Source organism: Bradysia coprophila, chromosome X, assembly GCF_014529535.1.
Source record: "Bradysia coprophila strain Holo2 chromosome X, BU_Bcop_v1, whole genome shotgun sequence".
Taxonomy (NCBI): Eukaryota; Metazoa; Arthropoda; class Insecta; order Diptera; family Sciaridae; genus Bradysia; species Bradysia coprophila.
Genome location: NC_050737.1, coordinates 512,960 through 538,184, shown reverse-complemented (window position 1 = coordinate 538,184; position 25,225 = coordinate 512,960). Strand labels below are relative to the sequence as shown.

Below are 25,225 nucleotides of genomic sequence, written 5' to 3'. Positions count from 1 at the left end.
CTGCGCAGCTTAGGAAATATCTTAAAATGTTTCTTGAAAGGAATGAGATTTGCATTGGCACAGTCAAAGGCAGCTGTAGCTGAGATCATAAGAAATTTCGAAGTTACAGTAAATCCAAAAACGCAGGAGCCTCTTGTTCTTGATCCCAAGGCCTTTATACTACTACCCACTGGTGGATTGTGGCTTAATTTTAAGGCTATCTAAAAAGAGAAGATGTGGACTGTCATGACAATTGCAATTGTGTTTCAAATATTGAGCAATTTGTTTCGAAAGCATAAGTGTTCCGCTCCTCAACCACAGATTTCTCAATAAACAAACTTGGTAAAGCATACGGGGAACTTCGAACTATTTTTTAATTTCGAACATGATTTAATTGAAGTGTGAAGTGGGTTTTTGTTATTTCTTTTTTTTGAACTGATCTTAAGAAATCGAGGGAAATAATATCGTATGTTGATCTGAGGCAAGACGCATAACTGGTATCTCTGAAAGTAGATTAATAGATGCAGCTACCAAACACACCATAAATACCCAAATTATGAAACTTAACCACTCGCTACAAAAATTCTATGCTTGATAATTTTGTCTAATCGAACCCGGTTTATCTTGATAGAAGGCCATAAGACTGTAAGCGGACCACTGTCAAAAATTGCAATCCTTCTATTAAACGCTATCACCAACTTTATTGTACTTTGTTATCCTGCAATGCAAATGTGTGAACGTGTACAGTGCAATCTTTTTCATTTCGATCTTGCGCAACAATTGGCATATGTTGCGGTATCGTAATAAATTTTCTAATGATTGGGCTGAAAAGCATGGGATCCGATCCATATCCATTGTCTAGAATTAGACTCACTATTGTGCTGGTCACAATTGTGATAGCCGCCCCAATAATTGTGTAGAATAGGTACGAGACATGGTGAATTTTGAAAGAACTAAAATGCGGTAAGAAAAAAGGGAAAATAGCAGAAAAATTTAAGTGAAACACGAGTCTCACCCATCATCAGCAATTTCAGTGCGCGTTTGGTTTGAACATGCGTCAGACGCAAAGCTATAGCTGCAGTTATTTGTATAGACCGGTTTCTTGGGAAACGTCAAATCACCAGAAGCTAAATCACTCTGTGCTTTGTACAACAACCAAGACATTCCAATCAGGCCCGTAACGGTACCGTAAAAGGCTCCCTATAACAATAAAAAAAGATGTGTCAATAGTCCATGCTACTCCTTTCAAATTGAGACAACCTTTCGTTTTACCCATGGCATCAACATTCCCATTGTAAATGCACCAACAACTGGACCGGCCGTAATGCCTCCGATGCTCACTTGTAACTGTAATACAGTGCCCAATTTTGCAACGACAAATACCAATGTCGTCGATACAATTCCTACAAGGAAAACCACTCCCTTCATCAAAAAGGTGGTTTCTCTTTCGGTCAACGGCTTTCGAACAAATGGTTTGTAGAAATCTTCCAAAACCACGGCCGCCATGGAATTTAGGGACGTGGATAACGTGCTTAAAGCTGCAGAAAATATTCCAGCAATGAATAGTCCGGCCGTACCAGGATATTCACCCAAGGAGTCCATGACAAACAGTGGTAACAGTTGATCGGGTGCACTGATTAGCTGCAAGTCAAATTATGTTGAACAGAGGTAAAAAAAGGAAACTGAAAGCTGAAACCTTCGTCTTCAACGGATCACACTGCGAATACAAAGTAAAAACGATCAGTCCAGCATAGCAGCAAATCGCAATCAGTAACGATGTGGTGAAAATGTATATGCTCAGCGCATATCTGGCCTTGCGAACCGTTGGTAACGCTAGGTATCGTTGAACCATACCCTGATTAAATGTGAGAGAGCAAATTAAGAACGTCGTTCCTCCGACAAGCAACGCCAATGTAGAATGCCGTTCTTTAGGATCCAACGTAAGTCTGTATTGATAGAGTTAGATTTGGTCAGAAGATGGATTGAACTTTTGCATTTGATCGTTCTGACTCGGGAAACACAAGCCTTCCACCTGCCCAATTGGTATTCCAAATATTACCGAAACCATTGGCGTCAACAGTGCCCTTTCCGATTACTATTAACATCGTGCCGATCATCATAAATGTTTGAATGCAATCTGTCCAAACGACGGCTTTGATGCCTCCCTGAGAAATGTCGTTTTTCGTTAAGATTCGATTCGTATGCGGAGCTTGTTATTTTCGCTTACCACCAACGTGTAGAAAATGCATATGGCGCATACAAATGGTGTAATAATGTAAATGTCTATTCCAGTTACTAAATTGAAATGAAAAATATTTAATGTGGCGAGATGTCACTGCAGATGCATAATCACGTTTATTTAATGTATTTACCTTGATTAAAAGCTAGCGCCGGTACATAAATCACAACTGGCAGAAAGGTGATCTAATCGAAAAAAAGATGTTTTCAGTTAAACTTGTCTATCCGAAGAATCACTTTCCAATCCACGTACCGTGTGTAGTGAATAAAGGACTGAACCAAACAGCCGAATTCTCTTATCGAATCTCTTTTCCAAATACTAAACGTATAACAAAAAAGACAAACGAAGTCACGAGTGAGTGCAACAGTTAAATTTATGCGCCATCAAATCAAACGGAAATCTCAGCGAATGTTTGTTAAGCTCATAACTACAATTAGTTCCGATAATTTTTAACCCTCATCCTCCGATGCAATTTTTGTTCCATTTGGATGGCTTGGCTGGCGCTTGTCGCAAACGTGCAAGTAAATTAGAATACCAACCTCAAAACAAGACTGCAAACGTAGATCATGAAACACGGGCATATAGACGTACGATGTCAAAAGGCCAGCAAGTATGAGTGCAAAAATGACGAATAGGTATTGCGTGCCGTACGTGTACATTTCAGTAACGAGACCCAGCAGGGCTATTCCAGATATCCAACTGAATCGTTTCTTAAAAGATTTAGTAAAATTCCCATTTTGTTTACATTTTTTAACGATGCAGGTAATTACCTTGCCACAAGTGACATAGCTACGGGAACAACCGTCATCCGTCTTCCTGTTGCCGGCAATTGCAATAGTTAAACATAATAAATTATCATAATATTTATTTTAGGAAAATAAAATCTAAAACAAGAGGAGATTGACGCGGCAGGCGCGTTAGCAATAGACTCGCACGTTCCTAAACTACATTTTTCGCAATATTTCCACTCATTTCGTAGTTGAGTGTAATTGCTATTACAATCGCCACAATCGCAGTAGTCCTTATTACATAAATTCAATTACGAAAGTTATGGTAAAATTGTGAAATCACATAATATTCAACTGTCAAATGTCGAGCCCTATAGGGCTAGCGGATCATACATTTTAATCAATCAAGTCGTAACGCTCGTCTTGTTAACATCTCCGCTAAAACATTCTCTCTCAACTATCAACTATTGATAGTTGACTATCAATAGAGGGAGAATGTTTTAGTGGAGATGTTAACTGGACGAGCGGATCATACATTTTAGTCAGTCAATTCGTGACTCTCGTCGAGTTAACATCACCGTTAAAACATTCTCTCTCAACTATCAACTATTGATAGTTGACTATCAATTTGAGGGAGAATGTTATAGCGGAGTTGTTAACTGGACGAGCGTCATGAATCGACTGATTAAAATGTACGATCCGCTAGCTACTAGATTGTTGGACATTTGATGGTCAACTATTGAAAGTTAACTATCACACCATTATGTGATTTCACAATATTTCCTCACATTGCGTAATTGAATTTATTACAGAAATTTACAGCAATTTACGCAGCCTTCGTCCGGTGAACATCTTCGTTGAGGCATACTGCTGGCCACTTTCAGATACTAATATTTGAGTTCTGATCGAAAAGGCTCACCCTCTATCACATATCAGACATACGTGAGAATGGTAGTTGGGCAGAGTGAATTCGATCGGGAATCTGAATGGAGTGATGTGTGTCGTTGCGCGAGACGCTGTGACCTATAAATTTTTCAGTTCTGATCGAAAAGGCTCACCCTCTATCAATTTACCAGACTCAAGTGATAATTGTAGATGGGCAGAGTCAAAAAGATCGGGATCAAAAGTTTGGATAGTTTGAGCGTGTCGCTTCAACCGTCCTTTCATATTTTTCTAAAGTTACGACACACGGACAGACAGACGGACGGACGGACGGACGGACATGGCTCAATCGTCTTATAATATCATACTGATAATAATTGCCCACTACGATATAGGCCGTTTTCGATTATTTCACTTACTTACACGATGGTGGGCAAAACATAAAGACTCTCACGATTTACTTCGTATCGTGCGAGTCTAATTAAAGTTGTGAGTCACAAGATCACAAGTAAATCATGATACAAACTTTGCGAGACTCCCTTCCCCCATGCACTGTAAAGCGAATCAAACCTTAACTCGATAATAAGGAACTTGAACTTTATATGTTTTAATTAATTTCTTTCGCATAATATTTCCGTTATTCATACTATCGACAACGTAAACAGATCAACCATTTTCAGACGAGCAATTAAGAGCTCAGATATCAATATAAATTTTGAATTAGAAACCACTGATTGAGGCAGGCTTAACCAAGACGCACGTGACTTTACGAACAAACGACGACATACCTATTGAGATATAGTCAGAATATTCAGAGTGGTTACAGAGTTAAAAAAGCACACAAGCGTAGCGAGTGGAATTCTTTTAGAACTCATCGTTTAACGGAATAGTTCTTCATGTGATTATGAAAACCGAAGTAGAAAGTCTACATCTATGTGTTTTAGAAGGATTTTCAAAATTTTAGAATTTTTCAGAATTTTAGGATAAGTGATCAAAAGATCAAACATGAGGGATTCTTTTGAAAAACAGCCTACCGAAATCGGACGCATTTTTTATATGTATCTAAAAAGGACTTCGACCCTAGAAGCCAAAACCACTTTCAAAAAAATTCTTTGAAGCTTGTATGGCTGGTGAAAGGTGAGCAAATACCTAAAAATTGCAATTTTCTTACAAAACTTACAAAACAAAGCTCCAGTTACATGAGCCGTACAGGGTCGTGTGTTGTGTCATTCGAAAGGTAATCACATGTACTATTGAGCCGAATAGAGACTTATTGGTTTTAAAATTCATCCACACTGAAATATGTACAATTAAAGTTTTCAACCAAAGACTTACACTGTTCTTACAGAAATTTTTCGAGGTACACAAAACTTACATGGTTGTGTGGGGTATCATTTGAAAGGTAATTTTATGTGGTTTTAAGCCAAATAGGGTTTTCACATATATTGTACAGGCATTTAGGTACGTATGAGAATTAATTTCTAAAGATTCACAAAATATTTGTTTAATTACTCTTGCAATTATGCAAAATGTATTTATCACAATAGACATACCGCCCAGCAAATATTCCTGTGCAATTTCAGTTGCATTTGATGCACTGAGCCTCCTTTTCCTGTTTTTATCGATGAAACCAAAGTAAACACCCACCGCTGCACAGCTGATCAACATAAACAGAAAGACACCATAATCAATCCAATCGAAATGTTGTAAGTTACTTTTCACATCTTTAACATTTAATTTAATGTCCGTCACATCCACATTATTGTTCATTTTTGAAATTTTTTTGCGGCAGTCTCGATTCCAGTTGAAGAACAATACATAACGACGTCAACTGTTTGACTGGAACTTCTTTCAATTTAAGAAAAAATACCACAAAATTATAAATGTTTTCTAAATATATCAGGTTTTCAGTTTTAACAGCTGAATAGTTCCAACCAGTGCCGCGTATATATTTGTCATTGAAAAATACTTCATTCGAAGAAAAGAAAAATCGGTTCAACATACCGGGTGAAAAAATTCTACAAAATTATGTACGAACGTTTGTGAATGGCTATTCTCAAAAATGTGCAACTTGTTGATGTAGTTGATTCTTTTGTCCTTATATAATTTTTAGCTGTTTTACAATCATCCAGTGCTTTCGTATTGTTATTTCATGACCGTAAAATTCTCTTGTTCTGTTGCTGAGGAATTCACCGATCGAAACAGTACATAAAGGCGTAAACTTTAAAGCATATGTTTTTAACCTCTTCTTCGCCTCGAAATGACAATTTTTACATCTTCAGCGAAAAAATTTCTATTAAGGCACATTTGACCGTGACCGTGACCGTAACATATCAAGAGCTGGTGCCTGTGCACATACCCAGCAGAGTTTGAACGTTGAACCACTTACAGTGGGAGTTATCCACTTGGACCCCCTTTTTACTCTCCGGTTCATCGTGAACGTGCATTGTATATTAAGAGCAATCTTCATTTGGCAAATTTGTAGCCTACATTTGGGCACAAAAATGTTACATTTTTGACGATAATTTTGTCCTCGCGTCCTCTTTGGAAAAAGTAAAAGCATCGTTTGGTGTTGACATGCGTTAGGTTTTAATAAAAAATTGAAAAGTTTCTGATGATGTAACCTAAGTAAGAGAAAACTCAATAGTTCACGAAAATTGACACAAATTTTGAGTTTCCTCGGACTTATGTTACATCACCAAACGATGTTTTTACTTTTTCCAAAAAGGATGCGAGGGCAAAATTATCGTCAAAAATGTAACATTTTTGTGCCCAAATGTAGGCTACAAATTTGCCAAGTGAAGGTTGCTCTTAAACAAATTACCTTTACCGTGAACAGCGCTGGATCGCTACTCGAGGTATGTTGAAACTTAATCTAACAACAATCACCGTCGCTCGACAAAGTGATCGGACTAGCTACTAAATGCGTATGTTATTTAATTTTTGTCTTTTGGAAATTACCTCTTGACCACAGCGACGAGTTACCTGTTTACTTGTATCTCACACATTTTCAGGCACATTTTCTCATTCCTTTATTTTACTTCATCCTCATGCACAATCATCCCACCACACGAGCACAATTGAGGACCTCCAACAGCCTAACGTGCTGCTCAGCTCGTCCGAAGATGAAATTGATTCAGATGAGTCCAATTGCTCGAAATCCAAGCCACGAGTGCCTCCAGTGACCAGTCACAGATTTCAAATCTCTAATCAAATGCTAGCTCATAGACCGCACCGTCCATTCGATCTCATTCACAACATCCACGTAAATTTCGTTCTTAATCCACATAAAAACAAACACACACATGCTGATACTGATGCCACTTACGGATATTTTAAATATCTGAATAAATCTGAAAACTAATTAGAGTAATTTCTTTGTAAACAAAAAAAAACAAAACAAAAATAATATTTCATTATAAATAAAAAACATAGAACTGAAGTGTAATTTTTGAATTATTCTTCTAGTTAAGTAATTTTGACAACTGAACACCGCGCGTATGTGATAATAAATATTATGCACGTATCACAAAGCGGTCGAGGCTTGCCGAGACGGCTTGTCATACGTGCATATTCTTTTTTATCGCATAAGCGAAAACGAGACAACAAGATATGCGAATGACACTTTGACAATTTACAGAAGTATAATGTTTGTTTATATATCCTAGGTGAATAATTTTTTCGGGGAATCACACCGCGTATGCGATAAAGCACTTTATTGGGCTCTTCATGAGCGGTGAGCCTTTGTTATAGTTAATTTTCTAATTTCCCATTTCGTTTAAGAAAAGCGTTGTTCCTAACTTATGCTAAAAGACGTTTTAGTGAACTCGATTCCAGCACTCGCTGAAAATAACTATTTTCGAACGCATGATAAAACGCTTTTTTAGCGAATGAGAGGTTGATAGTTCAACACTAGTTAGGAAAATAACTATTCCTAAACGACGTCGCAACAATGACATCTAAATTTTGAACATTATGATGCTGAGTTGCATAAATAACTATTTCATGTGTCGGGGCCGAAAATGAGGGAGTTTCGAGATTTTTCTCGGGTTTTACATGAAAATTTTTTTGAGTATCTGTTTTGGACGATTGATTTTAGGCACTTTCGCATGTAGCCCTCACTTCGTTCGGGCTACAACTCGCAAAATTGCCTAAAAACAATCGTCCAAAACAGATACACAAATAACTATTATCGATGCATTACCAGACTCATGTAATTTATAATGGCTAAGCATATGTCTGTTCGTTCCGATAGAAAATCTACAAAAAGCGAGTTAACGGTTACACATACTGAAATTTGAAATTAAGGTTGTATTGAAACAGCAGATTCGAAATTAAAGTTTTATTGAAAGATGCGACCTAAGAACTAAATGTAAACACTACGATTATGATGAATACACACGACAGATTCTAAATCCGGGTTTCTATCAATTTTCTTTGATAAATACGGTCTCGTTTAGTGATGTTCAACGAAAAAATGATCGAAACAAATTGATCGTAGTTTTCAGCTGTCAAATCTTGAATGAAATTGTTTTTTTACATTGTTCTACATTTGTTTGATACACTGTCCAGTTTTAGTACCATGTACCACTCGTCGGTATTTGTTTTGCTAAAACGCTTGCAGACTAAATATTTACTGGTGGCAATACTTAGCGTCCGTGTCTTCTTTTTTCTTTTTCTTATATCATTCGCACCCCAATTAAACTGTTCTTACCTTAGTACAATAGCACTTGATGAAGTATAGTCTATAAGGGGTCTATAAGGGGTCACTCACCTCTGTTGATTAACCTGACTTTTTCTAAAACTGCTTAACCCGGTCAAAAACGTGGGTCAGTTACAAATCGAAATAAATCATTGAAGAACAATCTTAATCGTTTATCACCTCCTCCGCAACTCCGATGGTTGACAACCACTTTTAGCATTTACATATTAAATACATCTAACTCAAATCTCTTACTTATATGCCATCAATAATCAAACATCATCTACTCGACACAATCTCTCCAAAATCGAAATCTTCCTAATTACACCCAAACACTCTAAAACTCTATCACCAACTTTATTGTACTTTGTTATCTTGCAATACAAATGTATGTACAGTGCAATCCACTTCATTTCCATCTTGTTCAACAATTGACGCATGATGCGGTATCGCAATAAATTTTCTAATGACCGGGCTGAAAAGCATGGGATCCGATTCGTGTCCATCGTCTAAAATTAGACTCACTATTGTGCTGGTCACAATTGTGATAACAGCCCCAATGATCGTGTAAAATAGGTACGAGACATGTTGAATTTTGAAGGAACTGTAAATCGATAAGAGAAAAGGAAAAAAAAGGGAAAATAAAAGTAAAACCAGAATCTCATCACTTACCCATCATCTGCATTTTCGGTCCGAGTTTGGTTCGAATATGCGTTAAACTCAAAGCTATAACTGCAGTTGTCAGTGTAAACCGGTTTCTTGGGAAACGTAAATTCACCAGAAGCTAAATCACTCTGTGCTTTGTACAATATCCAAGTCATTCCAATCAAGCCAGACACACCACCGTAAAAGGCTCCCTATAACAGCGAAAATGTGAAAAGTCCGTTTATCTATTAGTTTTAAATCGAGTCAACCTTTCGTTTCACCCAAGGCATCAACATTCCCATTGTAAATACGCCAAAAACTGGACCAGCCGTAACACCTGCGATGCTCATTTGCAACTGTAATACAGTACCCAATTTCGCGACAACAAATACCAATGCCGTCGATACAATTCCTACAAGGAAAACCACTCCTTTCATCAAAAAGCTGGTTTGTCTTTCGGTCAACGGCTTTCGAACAAATGGTTTGTAGAAATCTTCCAAAACCACGGCTGCCATGGCATTGAGGCAAGTCGATAACGAGCTTAACGCTGCAGAAAAAATTCCAGCAATAAATAACCCAGCCATACCAGGATATTTGCCTAAAGAATCCATAACAAACAGTGGTAACAGTTGATCGGGTGCACTGATTAGCTGCAAGTCAAGTTAAGTTAAACAGAGTTTAAAAAAACAGTCAAACGAAAACTGTAAACCTTGGTCTTCAACGGATCACACTGCGAATACAAAGTGAAAACGATCAGTCCAGCATAGCAGCATATCGCAATCAAAAACGATATGGTGAAAACGTAAAGGCTCAGCGCATATTTAGCCTTTCGAACCGTTGGTAAAGCTAGGTATCGTTGAACCATACCCTGATTCAATGTTAAAATGTACGTAAAGTAGGTCGTTCCTCCGACAAGCAATGCCAATGTAGAATGCCGTACTTTAGGATCCAGTGTAAGTCTGTAGTGAAAAAATTAGGTTTGGTCAGGATAAGAACGATTGGACTTTGCATTTGATCGTTCTGACTCGGGAAACACAAGCCTTCCACCTGCCCAATTCGTATCCCAAATATTACCGAAACCATAGGCGTCAACAGTGCCCTTTCCGATTACTATCAACATCGTTCCGATCATCATAAATGTTTGAATGCAATCTGTCCAAACGACGGCTTTGATGCCTCCCTGAAAACCGTGATCAATTTTCCTCTTAAAATAGATTCGTTAGTGGATTTCAATGTAGATTTTCGCTTACCACCAACGTGTAGAATATGCATGTGGCACATACAAATGGTGTAACAATGTAAATGTTTATGCCTGATACTAAATTGAAATGAGAAAGGGTAAAAGTTGCGGGATGACTGAATGCGCAGGTATGCGAAAAATTCGGGAAATGTCGAAAATCGAATACCTGAGGAGTTTAAATGGTCTGGATGGCTACCCCGTATTTTTTAGAATATAAAAAAATAATTTTAGGTATGGAGAGCTAGGCATTAAGGATACGTTGATTAGAGCAGTAAAAAAGATATATTTGACCCACCCTTACGGACGTGTTCGTACATTTGGACAAATGCATCCCTTTTTACCTATTTACTCAATTTGCGACATTCTCCGAATTCTACTCATACCTACTATTCATCAAGTTTAATTGTTATGATGGAGGAATGAATGTATTTACCCTGATTAAAAGCTAGCGCCGGTACATAAATCACAACTGGCAGAAAGGTGATCTAATAAAAAAGAAGAAGATATTTTCACTTAGAAGTTTCCATTTTAGGGAACTCGTCTCAACCGACATACCGTGTGTAGCGTATAAAGGACTGAACCAAACAGTCGCATTCTCTTATCGAATCTCTTTTCCAAATACTAAACGGTTAAAAAATACAATGAAGTTTAAAGTAAAATATTTTTGAATGAGCACCGTTAAATCCAACGAAAATTTTGTCGAATCGAAGGAAATACGGAAACTGACAACGCTTTCCAACACTCAAGAATAATCGGTTTTTTTTAACAATCACGTAAAACAAAAAATTTCTGCATTGTGCCTCCTGGTGTGAAACGCTCTGTAATTGAAAATATCGATGTAAAAAGAAACAATAGGAGAATGGAGTTTAGAAACTGAGGGTAAAATCTATTACAATTGAGTACTTTTCTTCATCAAAAGTCTGCTGTCACTGAATCATTTTTTCATGAACAAACTGGGAATGAATCAATGTGTGTTACGTGTTACACAAAAAAATAGTAACAGTGAGAATGTAGTACTATAAAAAAAATGTGGCACCTCTACAGGCCAACCGACTAGGCGAATGCAATTGAAAGCATATATTAGGAGATAATATCACAGGAAGCTGGCAAATAAATTATCTAATAAAAAGACTAATAAAATGAAAGAAAGACCCATCAGCCAGTGGACCCGACACACCCAAAGCGTGGTACATGGCAAAATGAAAGGCAAAGATTATATCTACTTCCAGCTGAGCTCATCTTTCTAGCTCGTAACTATTTTCAGTTTTCATATTATTTTCAACTCTCCCTTCGACGCAATTTTCGTTCTACTTGGGTGACCTGAGAAAATTAGGTCGCAGACGCGCAAGTAAATTAGAATACCTCACAACAAGATTCCAAACGTAGATCATGAAATACGGGCATATAAACGTATGATGTCAAAAGGCCAGCAAGTATGAGCGCACTGATGACGAATAGGTATTGCGTTCCGTATGTGTACATTTCAGTAACGAGACCCAACAGTGATATTCCAGATATAAAGCTGAACCGTGTATTGGGATGCTTAGTCAAAGTCTTATTTTGCTTACATTTTGTGTTTCCTTACCTTGCCACAAGTGACATAGCTACGGGAACAATGGTCATCTGTCTTCCTATCAGGGGTGAGAAATAAGTACATACAGAACGGTATAAATATTAGAAATTATCACAAAACATTTCAGGAAACATAAAATGGTTAATTAAAAAGAAGAAAATTGTCTTGATCGAATCTACGGTCGATTACAGGAAACTTGAATGCTATTTCGTATACATTCCAATCATTATTGAGAAAAGGCAATTAGCTCGAGTTGGTTTTTCCTTTTTTTTTCGCGGATGTAAACACAAAGTTTTTCATATGAGCTGTGTGAATAACCGTTTTTATGCACGAAACGAAAACAACGAATTAAATTCTTATAACATTTTAACAAAAACAAACTGCCAATTCAGGTGAAAACATTTCTCATCTGAGTTGTCATCAGACAAAACGTCAACAAAATCGCATTTTGTCGCATTGTGAGTGAATAAATAAAGGTTATTCACACCGCATACATGAAATATGTATTTTGTCAGCTCAGCCTTGAAATTACTTCGCTCAAATGAAGTACCAGATTGCGTGATTAAAGCGTATACGGTAAGAACCTTGGTATCCAGTGCTTTGATGTTGATGATTTTCTTTGAATAAATAAAATGATGTACGACTAGGTTCCGCTGTAAAAACAGAAACTTTTCGAAGATACTTCTGTGCTACACTCCAAAAAATCGGGTGAAATACAATTCTCTCAAAATAGAGATTGTTACTGCTACATACCGCCCAGCAAATATTCCTGTGCAATTTCAGTTGCATTTGATGCACTGCGCTTCCTTTTCCTGTTTTTATCAATGAAACCAAAATAAACACCCACGGCTGCACAGCTGATCAACATAAACAGAAAAACACTATAATCAATCCAACCGAAATGTTGTAAGTTACTTTTCACATCTTTTACATTTAATTTAATGTCCGTCACATCCACATTATTGTTCATTTTTGAAAATATTCGGCGATACGACAGTTTCGATTCAGTTGCAAAAGAATACTGAACGGTCACAACGAACAATTTGACTAATTCTACAATTTAAAAAACTAAAAAAATTTCGAAATATATTTTGATATCAGGTTTTCAATTTTAACAGACAGACAGGTGAATACATATGCAACAGTTCCAACTTAAGGCATATCGTGTCACTGGGCACCAAACACATCGATGCCATTGTAAGCAGAAAATCAGATGAATTCAAAGAGCACGACAGCGTAAAATAAACCTTTATTATACGCTGCCAGTAGATGAGCCTGTGAAATGAATCGTGAGCGTAGGTAGCGAAATTTTTTGTCTACTTATTGAGGAGTGTAAATGCTTACTACCAACTGAGTCAAAAATTATAAATACGACCCAGATGGCGCCCATTTTGCCCAACCGATAATGCGGCCCTGCATTCCAATAATGACATGTACGGGTTGTGAAATTTTGTAGAATGATTTGATTTGTTCGAATAGAGACCTCAGTAATAGACGTTTCGCGCCTCGAAATATGCAGACACTCTCCGAGTAAATTTAGGTGCTTAATTGATATCTCGTCCAAAATGTAGTCTCGACATTGTGCATACAAATTCATCGTATTTGGGTTACGTCGTCATACGAGTCATTCCACGGCAGAGTAAAATAAACCAGGCAGGAGCGGTTCATTTTCGAAACGTCAAATAAGGGACCTAATACATGGGATGAAAATGAACTCAAATGAACACTGACATAAATTGAAAAATTTTGTTCGCAAAAAATATAGGGCTACTAGATTATTCAGGTCCCTAGTCAAATCAGCGCTCCTGCCTGGTTAACTTTACTCTGTCGTGGTCATTCAGTGTGTATATCGTTGCCACCAAACTCAATGCAACTATCCAAATTATGGAGCTTGAGTGATCTTTAGGACGTTACCACAGTTTTACTTTTGAAGCACTGCAGTGCTATGCGGTGCCTATTTTGTAGAATTTGAATTCTAAAAAATTCTACAAATTTCTGAAAAATTCTATAAAATTCTAAAAAACAATTTTTATCTCCTGTAATGTCATAATATTCACAATTTGTCACTTTTAGAATCAAAATGGGCTAGATTTAAACACGTCATTCACAGAACGTACGTTTATTAACTGAAAATTTCGATAAATGGTCATTTGCGCACGGCTAACTTCGATAATTTCACATTTATTCACTGAAAATTGACAAATTCTTGACAGTATACTAGATGTGTGTTTTATTTGTGGGGAATAGGTTTCTTCCATCGTACGGTAAAAACGAATTTTGACAAGCCGAAAACGAACGAGAGCATCCACAGAAGCAAACATAACCGCAACTTGAAAAAAATTTGTTCGTTGAAACTTCAAATTGAGGTTGTGTTGCCTTGTCTGTGGATGACGATTGACATTTTGAACGGCCTTGGAAGAAACCTATATGAATGAGTGACGGCGTCATGGCGTGTTTATGTTTCAGTTTGATTTTTTAAATTTGGTTTTATGGTGATTATGACATTACAGGAGATAAAACCTTGTTCCTAACACGGTAGTAAATGGGGGTTTTGCGCACACGATGTGTCACATCTCACATCTAGTGCGCAAAACAATCCCATTTACTACCTTATTATGAAAATAGCTATGAAGAAATTTGTAGAAAAATTTAGAATTTTTTAGAATTTCAATTCTAAAAAATAGGCCCTGGTGCTATGACGTTACCAATGCGATATAATTACTAGAAAAATTCCATGTCTGACATGGGATTCGAACCCGAATCATATTGGTGAAATGCGTAACCATTGAGTCATCCCGTCCGAATGTGTGCTAAGGTATTTGAGTCAGGTCCATATGTTTAGGCTGAATCGATTACATTCGAATGTTATTTAAGAAAAACCAGGATTCAGGATTCAGAATCTACGGTAAGTAGAGAGGATAAGAAAAAGAGCTTTGAATTATGCGAAATCGGTAAATCCGGACGTTCACGCTGAGCTGCTTCGTTCTCAATAATTTCATGCAAAGATTCAAATTGAGGTCAAATCGCTTTCGTTTGTCGGCTGTTGATGGGGAACTCTAGAGCCACAATTTCGAATCATCACAATGCCAACTTCATCTTATATCAAAATTGTGTTTGAAACCCTCAAGGCATCAACTTTTATCATTTCTTAATCAATCTTAATCATCCTCTGTTCTCAAAAATCATCCAGTACAGATAAGAAGTGAGATCACTGAATCGAATAAATAATGTAGGTACAGCCGGAGAAATATAGATTTCGGTTTTTCAGAAATATCATCATTTCTCTAATTCTCAATTGTCATTTGAAATAACATGCGAAATGAGAGAATACAGAAAAACGATGAAAACGTGTCTCTTTAAATCCCGAAATCTATATTCCACCGACTGTAGAAAATGAATTATTAAAAGAATTCGAATCAAATTTTAAAATTTTAAACTGAATTCGAATGTCTATTTAATCGTTAGAAGATTCCAATTTTATAGACCCCGAACAAAAAGAATAAAACGAAATCTTCGAAATATCTCTAAAAGTTTCTAGTCTTTCGGAAGCCTAACAGTTTAATCCTGTGTACAATTCCTGTACGTGAGAAATTTCCAATTATTTAAAAAAAAATTTCGACGAAGACATTTTTGTTTAATATGAATGTATTTGTATTCGTTATTTCCTCAACTTTCTTCCATTTTTGTATTAACTCAAAAATTGTTTTATTCCAAAGTCAACCACGGTGTGCCTGAACCAAATTTATAAAAAAAAATTAACTTCGTACAAAAGTTGTTTGTTATGACTAAAAAAGTGAAATACGAAGAGAAATCAGAGGTGCAGACATTTTTGATTAAATTTAGTTCAGGCACACCGTGCAACATTTGAGGTGCACAAAAAGTCCAATTGCGGCCTAGTTATTTAACATCTGTTTGTGGAGTGTTCTTCTATTGAGCATATAACACGTGCTCAAAAAAGGATTAAAAAATAGTTTAAACAAAATAAATCAACAGAATAGTAATGACCATTCTTTGTCTCATTTCTTTGCCCTTTAATTCAAATATTTCCGAATGTATTTAGAACAGGTAACCCTGGATACTAAAAGAAAATTCCAAAACATCAAAAAAGCAATTGACGATGACATAGTGTTCCTCACAGAAATCAATGATAAACGAATTGTTTAAAAAAAAACACATAATCCATTTTATGACTGTTAAATGACTAGTTAAACTTATCTGAATACACTGCGAAGAGAAGACGGTCATAAAAATAATCCGTTTCAATTACTCTCCCACTCAACGCATCCCTCAAAATACATACCTGCATTTTTCGTGTAAATAGGACCGCAAGTCACACAATTAAACCAAACTGTTTTTAGACTTCGTGCGAGTCGTTTCATTGTGAATTAAGAGACAACTTTCAAATTTGAAAAAAGAAAAAATCTTTTAAATCAAAGTGATAAAAAAATGGAGAACAAAAAGGCAAATCGCATTGGTTCGTCGAAAAGGAGACTAGAGATTCCAGAAGGTGTAAGTGGAAAACGACGTAAACTGGATTCTAATTGCAGCATGACCATTCGTTCCACGGTCAGCACTAGTACCAGAATATCTATCAGTAGCAGCATCAGTGCAAACTTCAGTGCTTCCATTCGGATGACGAGCGACGGCAATGTCACCGTAAGGGACAGAAGTGGAGTAAATATTCAAACATCGGACAACAGAACGAATCTTTCGAGGAAGGGTGCCTCCACACAAGGAAAAGGAAAATTCAAGTCGGATTACACAAAGAAGTATTCTTCGTCAGCTGGAAGTACAACAATTAACATAAATCTGGAAGCCAGCAGCCAAAAGTTGATTGAAATAAAACCACAGGTGAAGTCTTCCCCGAAATGCACCCCGAGGGAGAAGAAATCAACATCTACGAACAATAATGTTTCATCGGCTGTTATTAACAATAAACGGAGCAACAAGGCTTCGAAGTTAAGTGCAGCAACTGTGACTGAGACTGAACCCAGAAGAAGTAAAAACGTAGGAGATGTTAAATACAAACACAAAGGATCAACCGTTGAGAGGAGTAAACCAAAAACTGTAAAGAACGCTACCACTGATACTAATAGGCCGACAAAATCGCGTTCGAATGAGGTTAAAAGTTCAGCAAAAGTCGAAACAATCGGATCAAACCAAGGAGAACCAAGTGCAACTATTCAAATAAAAAGTGAATCAGAAAAGCCAGCGACTTCCGAGGAAAACAAACATTCACCGTCACGCAGATACAAGACAGCGTCAAAAGAAAGAACAAAATTAGTTTTGAAGAAGAGCGAACTAATGAAACGTACGATGCCAAAGGCAGAATTTAATAGACTGGAAAAAGCTGTCCAAGAATGGAACAGGGTCTTTAAAACGAAGCACACGCTGCATAAAAAACTTATTTCATTGTGAAGTGTAAAAGCATATTGTAACACGACGAGTAAATTCGTGAAATTATGGTCGACGCCACTCGACTATAATTGAACGATTTTCCTTTGTGCTTAAAGCAGAAAACAAACGAACACATTTGATAAATTTGGTGAAAGACATTGGCGTCAAGATGCAGTACAATAAAGAGTGGAATTTTATTTAGATGCGAAGCTGCCCATTTAAAGAGGAACAATTGGAATATTTCGTAGTGAAACTAAACAAAACTCGAGAGTGACAACAAGAAACGAGGGACAGTGAATACGGCCCAACGGACTACGCCCTTAAACAAACAAACAATTATTGTGTTGACAGTCAGTGATTTTGAGATTAAATAATAATAATAAAACAAATTATTAATGTAAAGTTAGTAAAGTAAGTTTCAATAATAATTCTTCGTGTAATTTTCGATGTAACTCCTTGATCAATTCAATATTTTATTTAATTGTGAAGATTTATCGTAGAACATTGTGAAATTATTGTGAAAATTGACTTGATATTGAAACTGACCTGTTTGTATTTAGCTTTCAACTCTTGAACTTTTAAATTTGGTACAGTCTGACATTTCACAAAGGAAAAAAGACAAATTCAGAAAAAGTCAGAGTCAGATTGTTCAACTTTAAAAGCGCAAATATGTATGTCGTTGTATAAAATTCATTGTAATATTTATTTTTTAAAAGATCGTTTTTTTACGGACTGCGCCATTGTGAGCGGTCTTTTTTACGCTAACAGAATAAATCAAAAAATTCGAATAAAGAAAATGAATTGAAATTTAAAAAATCAGCTTTTTTATTGCACAATCTATACCTTCTCTTCCCTACATGTTATTAAGCGATTCCATCTAACATAGATTTTCCTCCCCAAAGGTTCACGATGAAACTGACTTGTAAAATTTTTTTTAAACAGCAAACGAGCAAATACAACATCGACGATTACCTACATACCTACCAAATCTCTAAACAAATTGTAGACCAAACGGAGAAAGTCAACAATAATTTCTGCTAAGATGTACACTGGCACTGTCGAAAGTCGCAATCGTCCTAATTAAATGCTAAATGTCTATCACCAACTTTATTGTACTTTGTTATCTTGCATTACAAATGTATGTACAGTGCAATCCATTTCATTTCCATCTTGTCCAACAATTGACGCATGATGCGGTATCGCAATAAATTTTCTAATGACCGGGCTAAAAAGCATGGGATCCGATTCGTGTCCATCGTCTAAAATTAGACTCACTATTGTGCTGGTCACAATTGTGATAACAGCCCCAATGATCGTGTAAAATAGGTACGAGACATGTTGAATTTTGAAGAAACTGTAAATCGATAAGAGAAAAGGAAAAAAAGGGAAAATAAAAGTAAAACCAGAATCTCATCACTTACTCATCATCTGCATTTTCGATCCGAGTTTGGTTCGAATATGCGGTAAACTCAAAGCTATAACTGCAGTTGTCAGTGTAAACCGGTTTCTTGGGAAACGTAAATTCACCAGAAGCTAAATCACTCTGTGCCTTGTACAATATCCAAGTCATTCCAATCAAGCCAGACACACCACCGTAAAAGGCTCCCTACAATAGCGAAAATGTGAAAAGTCCGTTTATCTATTAGTTTAAAATCGAGTCAACCTTTCGTTTCACCCAAGGCATCAACATTCCCATTGTAAATACGCCATAAACTGGACCAGCCGTAACACCTACGATGCTCATTTGCAACTGTAATACAGTACCCAATTTCGCGACAACAAATACCAATGCCGTCGATACAATTCCTACAAGGAAAACCACTCCTTTCATCAAAAAGCTGGTTTGTCTTTCGGTCAACGGCTTTCGAACAAATGGTTTGTAGAAGTCTTCTAAAACCACGGCTGCCATGGCATTGAGGCAAGTCGATAACGAGCTTAACGCTGCAGAAAAAATTCCAGCAATGAATAGTCCGGCAGTACCAGGATATTCGCCCAAGGAATTCATAACCAACAGTGGTAACAGTTGATCGGGTGCACTGATTAGCTGCAAGTCAAATTATGTTAAACAGAGGTAAAAAAAGGAAACTGAAAGCTGTAAACCTTCGTCTTCAACGGATCACACTGCGAATATAAAGTAAAAACGATCAGTCCAGCATAGCAGCATATCGCAACTAGTAATATTGAAGTGAATATGTATATGCTCAGCGCATATCTAGCCTTTCGAACCGTTGGTAAAGATACGTATCGTTGAACCATACCCTGATTCAATGTGAAAATGTACGTAAAGTAGGTCGTTCCACCGACTAGCAATGCCAATGTAGAATGCCGTACTTTAGGATCCAGTGTAAGTCTGTAGTGAAAAAATTAGGTTTGGTCAGGATAAGAACGATTGGACTTTGCATTTGATCGTTCTGACTCGGGAAACACAAGCCTTCCACCTGCCCAATTCGTATCCCAAATATTACCGAAACCATTGGCATCAACAGTGCCCTTGCCAATTATTGCCAACATCGTTCCGATCATCACAAATGTTTGAATGCAATCTGTCCAAATGACGGCTTTAATGCCTCCCTGAAAACCGTGATCAATTTTCCTCTTAAAATAGATTCGTTAGTGGATTTCATTGTAGATTTTGGCTTACCACCAACGTGTAGAATATGCATGTGGCACATACAAATGGTGTAACAATGTAAATGTTTATGCCTGATACTAAATTGAAATGAGAAAGGGTAAAAGTTACGGGATGACTGCAGAAAGAAGTGTTGAGGATTGAATCTATTTACCTTGATTAAAGGCTAATGCCGGTACGTAAATCACAACTGGCAGAAAGGTGATCTAATCGAAAAGAAGACATTTTAAGTTAGAAGTTTTCATTCTGAGAAAGACATTCCATTCGACGTACCGTGTGTAGTGTATAAAGTACTGAACCAAACAGCCGCATTCTCTTATCGAATCTCTTTTCCAAATACTAAACGTATAACAAAAAAAGACAAACGAGGTCACGAGTGAGTGCAACAGTTAATTTATGCGCCATCAAATCAAACGAAAATTTCATCGAATAGAATGATATACGGAGACTGCTGGTAACAGAACTCAACTACTTCATCTGCTAGAATTTGTTGTCACTAAATTTTGTCTGAGCGAAATGTAGTCATAAACTCAGGAAATGAAACGGAAGGCAAATGTAGATGTCCTCATCAGCACCTTCTGGTAAATTAATGTAACGTGAGCGATTGACTCAAATGCAGAGCTTTCTTTAAGCTTATAACTACAGTCAGTTCTGACACTTTTTTTCGTTCAATTTGGGTGAGAAAAGTAAAGAGCGTTTATTATAAATCAGATTAAAACTGCCAACCTGACAACAAGAATCCAAACGTAGATCATGAAATACCGGCATATACACGTATGACGTCTAAAGGCCAGCAAGTATTAGTGTACAAATGGCGAAGAAAAACTGCGTTCCATACATGTACATTTCAGTAACGAAACCCAGCATTGATGTTCCAGATAGCCAGCTGAATATCGGAAGGCTTAGCCAAATTACATTCGTGATTCAGGAAATTTTCTTACCTTGCCACAAGTGACATAGCTACGGGAACAACAGTCATCCGTCTTCCTGAATAGAGAAACTATATTTTTACAGTCAAACTCACTTAAATTTATATCCAAATTTAATTCAGCTGTTTTATCAGCTGATCCACTAATACAAACTCACTTTTTATACGTGTGTATCACACACAGCTAGAAATGTGGACATAGATTGAATGTTTTTTCAAATTAAATTTTAATTAGAGATGCCAGCTGAAGTAAATTTGGATAATATTTGGATTAACTTTACCTCAACGCCAATTAAGTAAAAGGAGAAACCATTTTAGTAAAATCGAAAAATAAAATTGAGGCAGATATGTGCTGAAACATTGAAACATACGTATATGTATGCTAATTTCCCACAGTTCGTTTAGGAAAAACGATGCTCCTAAATACGTTAGGAAAATAACTATTGCTTGGCCATTAAACAGGCTCTGTTGTCTGTCCCAATGACGTAATAATCATGGCAGAAGTAATAAAGATTCAAAAATATTTATTAAAATTGTCATTAAATCTAATAAAAATTAATGAGAGGAAAACGAGTGGCAAAACTAAGAAGTTTGCCTAGTTCACATAACCACTTAACGTTTAAAATAAATAAATATCTACAACGGTGTCTATAGAGACTCGTTACACTCTATGGGTCAAATTGATCATTAACCAATGATTTATTACGGCTATGGATGCGGATTCAGTTCATAATTCAATATTTGTGAAAATATCATGATCCCTGCATATGGAATATCTGATGTGATCGAAAAAAGAATTTGCCAGATGGGAAAATCAGTTATTTTCAACTTCTATAATTTTAGGGTTGGTAAAAAAGGTCTGGACTAACTCTCGAGGATTAAAACAAGTTTTGAATAGGGAGCTGACAACTCCAAGAAAATCTTTACTTCGTCGAGACTAGAGATGGGAGGCGTTCAAAATTATCGATAATATCAATCGAAAGAAATTATCGATAATCGATTAATCATATCGTTATCGATAATTTAATAATTATCGATAATTATCAAAATATCGAAATTCGATAATTATCAAAATATCGAAATTCGATAATTATCAAAATATCGATATTTTGATATTTATCTGAAAATTCATGATAATATTCCGATATATCGGAATATATCGATAAATATCGGATTTTCGGACCGAAATATCGATATATCGAATTATCGATATCTCGATAATAGATTAAGATTGGCTCACCTAGTATGTGTATACTACGTAGATGGAAGCACGGGGTTTCAGTGGGTTTCGAACATTTGGTTTTTTATGTTGCAGATATTGTAGTGTCAAATTCTGTCCAAGTTGTGACATATTTGCAAGGTATTGGCCTTTTTCACAAAGTATAATCAGCGTAACCTTCGTAAAAACAATCTTGAATCTGACAAGAGCGCGTGTGCCAACGTGTAAAAAACAAATGTTCGAAACCCACTGCTGAACCGTGGCGATCCGCTTGTCAAACGGACAGTACATAAACAAATTCCATCACCTATTATCAAAATATCAATAATTATCGATTATCGATATTTTTTTGATAATTTTCGATAAAAAAAGTCGATAATTATCGATTATCGATAATTGATAATTATCGATAATCATTTTCATTATCGACCATGTCTAGTCGAGACAATCATTATTTGATGGCACATGTGAAGTGTGGACAGGATTAGTACAAAAATCATTTAGTTCCACTCATCACGAGGCCGCAGAAACTATCAAATTAATGCTCTCTGATTCAGGGTCGGACTGACTATTCAATGGCCAGTCCGGGCCTGCTCTGATTGCCTTCGACCACGAGTTGGCAAAGAGCAGGTCGGCATTTTAAAAGTTTTTCAATAACTCAAATACATTTACCAATATCTCGTAGTATTCAAAAAATATTTAAGAAACACAAATGCAATATTTGAAGAAATATATGACTACATACCACCCATCAAATATTCCTGTGCGATTTCAGTTGCATTTAATGTGCCGGTCCTTTTCTTCCTATTTTTATCGATGAAACCAAAGTAGACACCTATAACTGCACTGCTCATTAACATAAACAGGAAGACACCATAATCAGTCCAATCGAAATGTTGTAAGATACTTTTTACTTCTTCGACGTTCAAATTGATGTCCGTCACATCCACACTATTCTTCATTTCGGATGTTGTATACTTTGCGATACACCAATTTCGATTGAGTTAAAACAGTTACAACTTACAACGATGTCATCTACTCGACTGATTTTGCAATTAATTAAATTTGCAGACCAAGCACGTCTTCAGAACATTTAGATATCAGGTTTTCGAATTTTTCAGCCATTCCGTGGGTGCACGACGAATACATATTTGATATATTATGTTTTCAACTTTTTTGAGATAGCTCTGATGTATACTATGAGGGTCTACTACTGAATTAGTAATAAACATTCTGATTTATTGGGAAAGAACCGTGAGTGGTTTGGCCAACTTACAACAAAATACGCACGGCGGGCTAACATACTTTTTTCAGAACGATGATGGACTAGAGAATGTGATGGCCTGTGATCGTAACTGTTGATGCAGTCAATTCTATTTGATTACTTGAAAACATCATATTTCTTTCATCATCGTTAATATTGATGCGGCGCAGTCGTATTTATATTATATGTTCTTAAAGCTCTCTTGTTCTATCCCATGTAGTTATCGAGGGACAACAGCAAATCAAACTCATCAACGTACGACCACAGTAAGACATTCTATTGTGGGTTCATGAGCAACTGAAAATCCGTTTCGATCGCAATTTTCTTTCTCTATAAATTCTACTAGTTTACCAAAAAAGACAGATTTACGCTACAATGACACTTCAATTCTGTTATGTAATGTTACTTCTTTCACTATTTGGAATCAGTGGAATGGTTCTTACTGTATTTGACTAATTTCACACTCATTATTGTCAACAGCATTATTTAACCGTTTTTAAATGGTGATCGACATTTTTAACAATACCAGTATTATCAGGTTCACAAGATCTGGAAAAATGTTCTCTTGCACAGCAGAAATGCATGTTGAAAAAAGATTTCGTATGAATATTATTCGTGCCACATATGCCACATAGGTAATAAACATCTGATAGAATTGCTTCGGTTTATATTTCAAGATTTGAGCGTTAACAATAAATTGATGTTCTAGATTTATTTATATTCGCAATTGAATATATTGAATATTTTCTTCTGCCGAAATTGGATTGATTGATTTATTTCTCAAATCCCTTACCGATGCGATTCGCGATATAATGAACCATTACTTATGATCAGTTCGGTAGTCCAATCGTTTAAGACCAAAATGAATCATTGGACCTATATACACGAAAATTACTATTTCGCAACTCAGTCGCGAAAAGCGAAACTTCTGCTGCCTTTTTTGCGAAAAATGTTGTATACAACTCGTGACAAATGCTTTTTTTAGGCACACGTTTTGGCGAGGTAGTAGCTGACCGGCTAAGCAATTTTTCAACTTTGGTCATCAGTATCTCAGGATGATTTCGATGAAGCTAAGTTTTTCCTTCGTCAGAATTTAATTTGATCTGTTCCCATTCCGTAGAATATCAGAAATATTGACAATTAATTAATTTTATTGTAAAAAACTGATTTTAATGAAGCACTGTTTTTGATGCAGTAGCTGACCACTAAAAAACGGATGTTTTTATACCTGACCAGTCTTGTTGCAGTAGTTGACCGCTACAAAATTAAGACATTTTTCACATTTTTCGCAATAATTTCGTATTATTCGACACATTTTCACTCTTAATTCACTGATATTAACCAATTTCAATGATAAAAACTCATAAAAACACAAAATATCAACGAATTCTAATCACATCATTTTGTACACAACAATGCACATGGAAGGTGAATTTGTCACATGAAGAAAAATGTACGGAATTTGGTGCGGGCAACTACACAAACATGGCATATTTTTGATGCAATGTTTTGACCACCATGTAATTAATCAAATATTAACTTTTAGACCCTATTTATGTTAATCATATTAATTGTCGAACTATTTACTACCTAAAAACACCAAAACTTTGTCCATTAATAATTCTTTTGTCAATAAAAACCTTAAATTAGACCACACCGATCCGATCTTACGATTTTCTTAAGAAATGTGCAACTTTGTACTGAGATGGTGCACTGGTTTCATTTTATGGTTTTATCAAATAAGTAAACATAATAATCGAATTATTTTCATGAAAAAAATAATCTTTAGGCTCTGAAGAT

At 36.2% G+C, this 25,225-nt stretch overlaps 5 protein-coding genes and 1 long non-coding RNA gene across 8 annotated transcripts in view; 3 read left to right on the top strand and 3 right to left on the bottom strand.

Annotated features, from left to right (window-relative positions):
• The window catches only part of LOC119085696 (probable cytochrome P450 28d1), a 2,438-nt gene extending 2,206 nt beyond the window's left edge, over positions 1-232 (top strand). The window contains exon 9 of the mRNA XM_037196145.1: positions 41-232. Within this exon, the coding sequence (XP_037052040.1) occupies positions 41-204 (164 nt within the window). The 3' untranslated portion in view covers positions 205-232. The remainder of the gene's footprint in view (positions 1-40) is intronic.
• Positions 1-5,796, top strand: part of LOC119085695 (probable cytochrome P450 28d1) — a 16,675-nt gene extending 10,879 nt beyond the window's left edge. For both annotated transcript variants that reach the window (XM_037196143.1, XM_037196144.1), the window contains exon 10: positions 5,738-5,796. In XM_037196143.1, coding sequence (XP_037052038.1) covers positions 5,738-5,752 — 15 coding nt within the window. In that variant the 3' untranslated portion in view covers positions 5,753-5,796. The remainder of the gene's footprint in view (positions 1-5,737) is intronic.
• On the bottom strand, positions 667-23,147 carry LOC119085691 (sodium-coupled monocarboxylate transporter 1-like). 2 transcript variants are annotated; one of them, XM_037196138.1, is made up of 11 exons: positions 22,907-23,147; positions 20,956-21,001; positions 2,758-2,917; positions 2,471-2,536; positions 2,352-2,403; positions 2,207-2,274; positions 1,990-2,144; positions 1,676-1,925; positions 1,240-1,620; positions 995-1,179; positions 667-932 (listed from the first exon to the last, which is right to left on the bottom strand). In XM_037196138.1, the coding sequence occupies exons 1-11, from the start codon at positions 23,121-23,123 to the stop codon at positions 680-682; spliced, it is 1,833 nt and encodes a 610-aa protein (XP_037052033.1). In that variant the 5' UTR covers positions 23,124-23,147; the 3' UTR covers positions 667-679. The 2 variants fall into 2 exon arrangements, with proteins under 2 accessions (XP_037052033.1, XP_037052032.1); XM_037196137.1 differs by lacking the exons at positions 20,956-21,001; positions 22,907-23,147 and adding exons at positions 2,989-3,034; positions 5,382-5,683.
• Positions 8,866-13,027, bottom strand: LOC119085693 (sodium-coupled monocarboxylate transporter 1-like). Its single transcript, XM_037196139.1, has 11 exons — positions 12,742-13,027; positions 12,001-12,046; positions 11,778-11,937; positions 10,971-11,036; positions 10,849-10,900; positions 10,426-10,493; positions 10,201-10,355; positions 9,885-10,134; positions 9,445-9,825; positions 9,203-9,387; positions 8,866-9,134 (listed from the first exon to the last, which is right to left on the bottom strand). The coding sequence occupies exons 1-11, from the start codon at positions 12,956-12,958 to the stop codon at positions 8,888-8,890; spliced, it is 1,827 nt and encodes a 608-aa protein (XP_037052034.1). The 5' UTR covers positions 12,959-13,027; the 3' UTR covers positions 8,866-8,887.
• Positions 14,236-25,225, top strand: LOC119085698. The gene is made up of 3 exons (XR_005089336.1): positions 14,236-14,431; positions 15,761-15,766; positions 25,215-25,225. It is a non-coding gene; the product is annotated as an uncharacterized LOC119085698 (long non-coding RNA).
• LOC119085697 (sodium-coupled monocarboxylate transporter 1-like) lies at positions 18,472-20,477 on the bottom strand. Its single transcript, XM_037196146.1, has 8 exons — positions 20,288-20,477; positions 20,169-20,220; positions 20,027-20,094; positions 19,802-19,956; positions 19,486-19,735; positions 19,049-19,429; positions 18,807-18,991; positions 18,472-18,739 (listed from the first exon to the last, which is right to left on the bottom strand). Exons 1-8 carry the CDS (start codon positions 20,324-20,326, stop codon positions 18,493-18,495), a joined length of 1,377 nt encoding a protein of 458 aa, XP_037052041.1. The 5' UTR covers positions 20,327-20,477; the 3' UTR covers positions 18,472-18,492.

Bases quoted from the DNA above. Each gene is read 5' to 3' on its own strand.
- LOC119085697 (XM_037196146.1), bottom strand. From the start codon at position 20,326: ATGCGGCTGTTTGGTTCAGTACTTTATACACTACACACG. The intron at 19,430-19,485 runs GTTTACAGCTTT...TTTGACTTGCAG, and splicing joins GTGATCCGTTGAAGACGAAG to CTAATCAGTGCACCCGATCA. The intron at 18,992-19,048 runs GTTGACTCGATT...TCGCTATTGTAG, and splicing joins TGCCTTGGGTGAAACGAAAG to GGAGCCTTTTACGGTGGTGT.
- LOC119085693 (XM_037196139.1), bottom strand. From the start codon at position 12,958: ATGAACAATAATGTGGATGTGACGGACATTAAATTAAATGTAAAAGAT. The intron at 10,356-10,425 runs GTAAGCGAAAAT...CACGGTTTTCAG, and splicing joins GCATATTCTACACGTTGGTG to GGAGGCATCAAAGCCGTCGT. The intron at 9,826-9,884 runs GTTTACAGTTTT...CTTGACTTGCAG, and splicing joins GTGATCCGTTGAAGACCAAG to CTAATCAGTGCACCCGATCA.
- LOC119085691 (XM_037196138.1), bottom strand. From the start codon at position 23,123: ATGAAGAATAGTGTGGATGTGACGGACATCAATTTGAACGTCGAAGAA. The intron at 2,404-2,470 runs GTACGTGGATTG...TTTTTCGATTAG, and splicing joins TCCTTTATTCACTACACACG to ATCACCTTTCTGCCAGTTGT. The intron at 2,275-2,351 runs GTAAATACATTA...ATTTCAATTTAG, and splicing joins GGCGCTAGCTTTTAATCAAG to TAACTGGAATAGACATTTAC.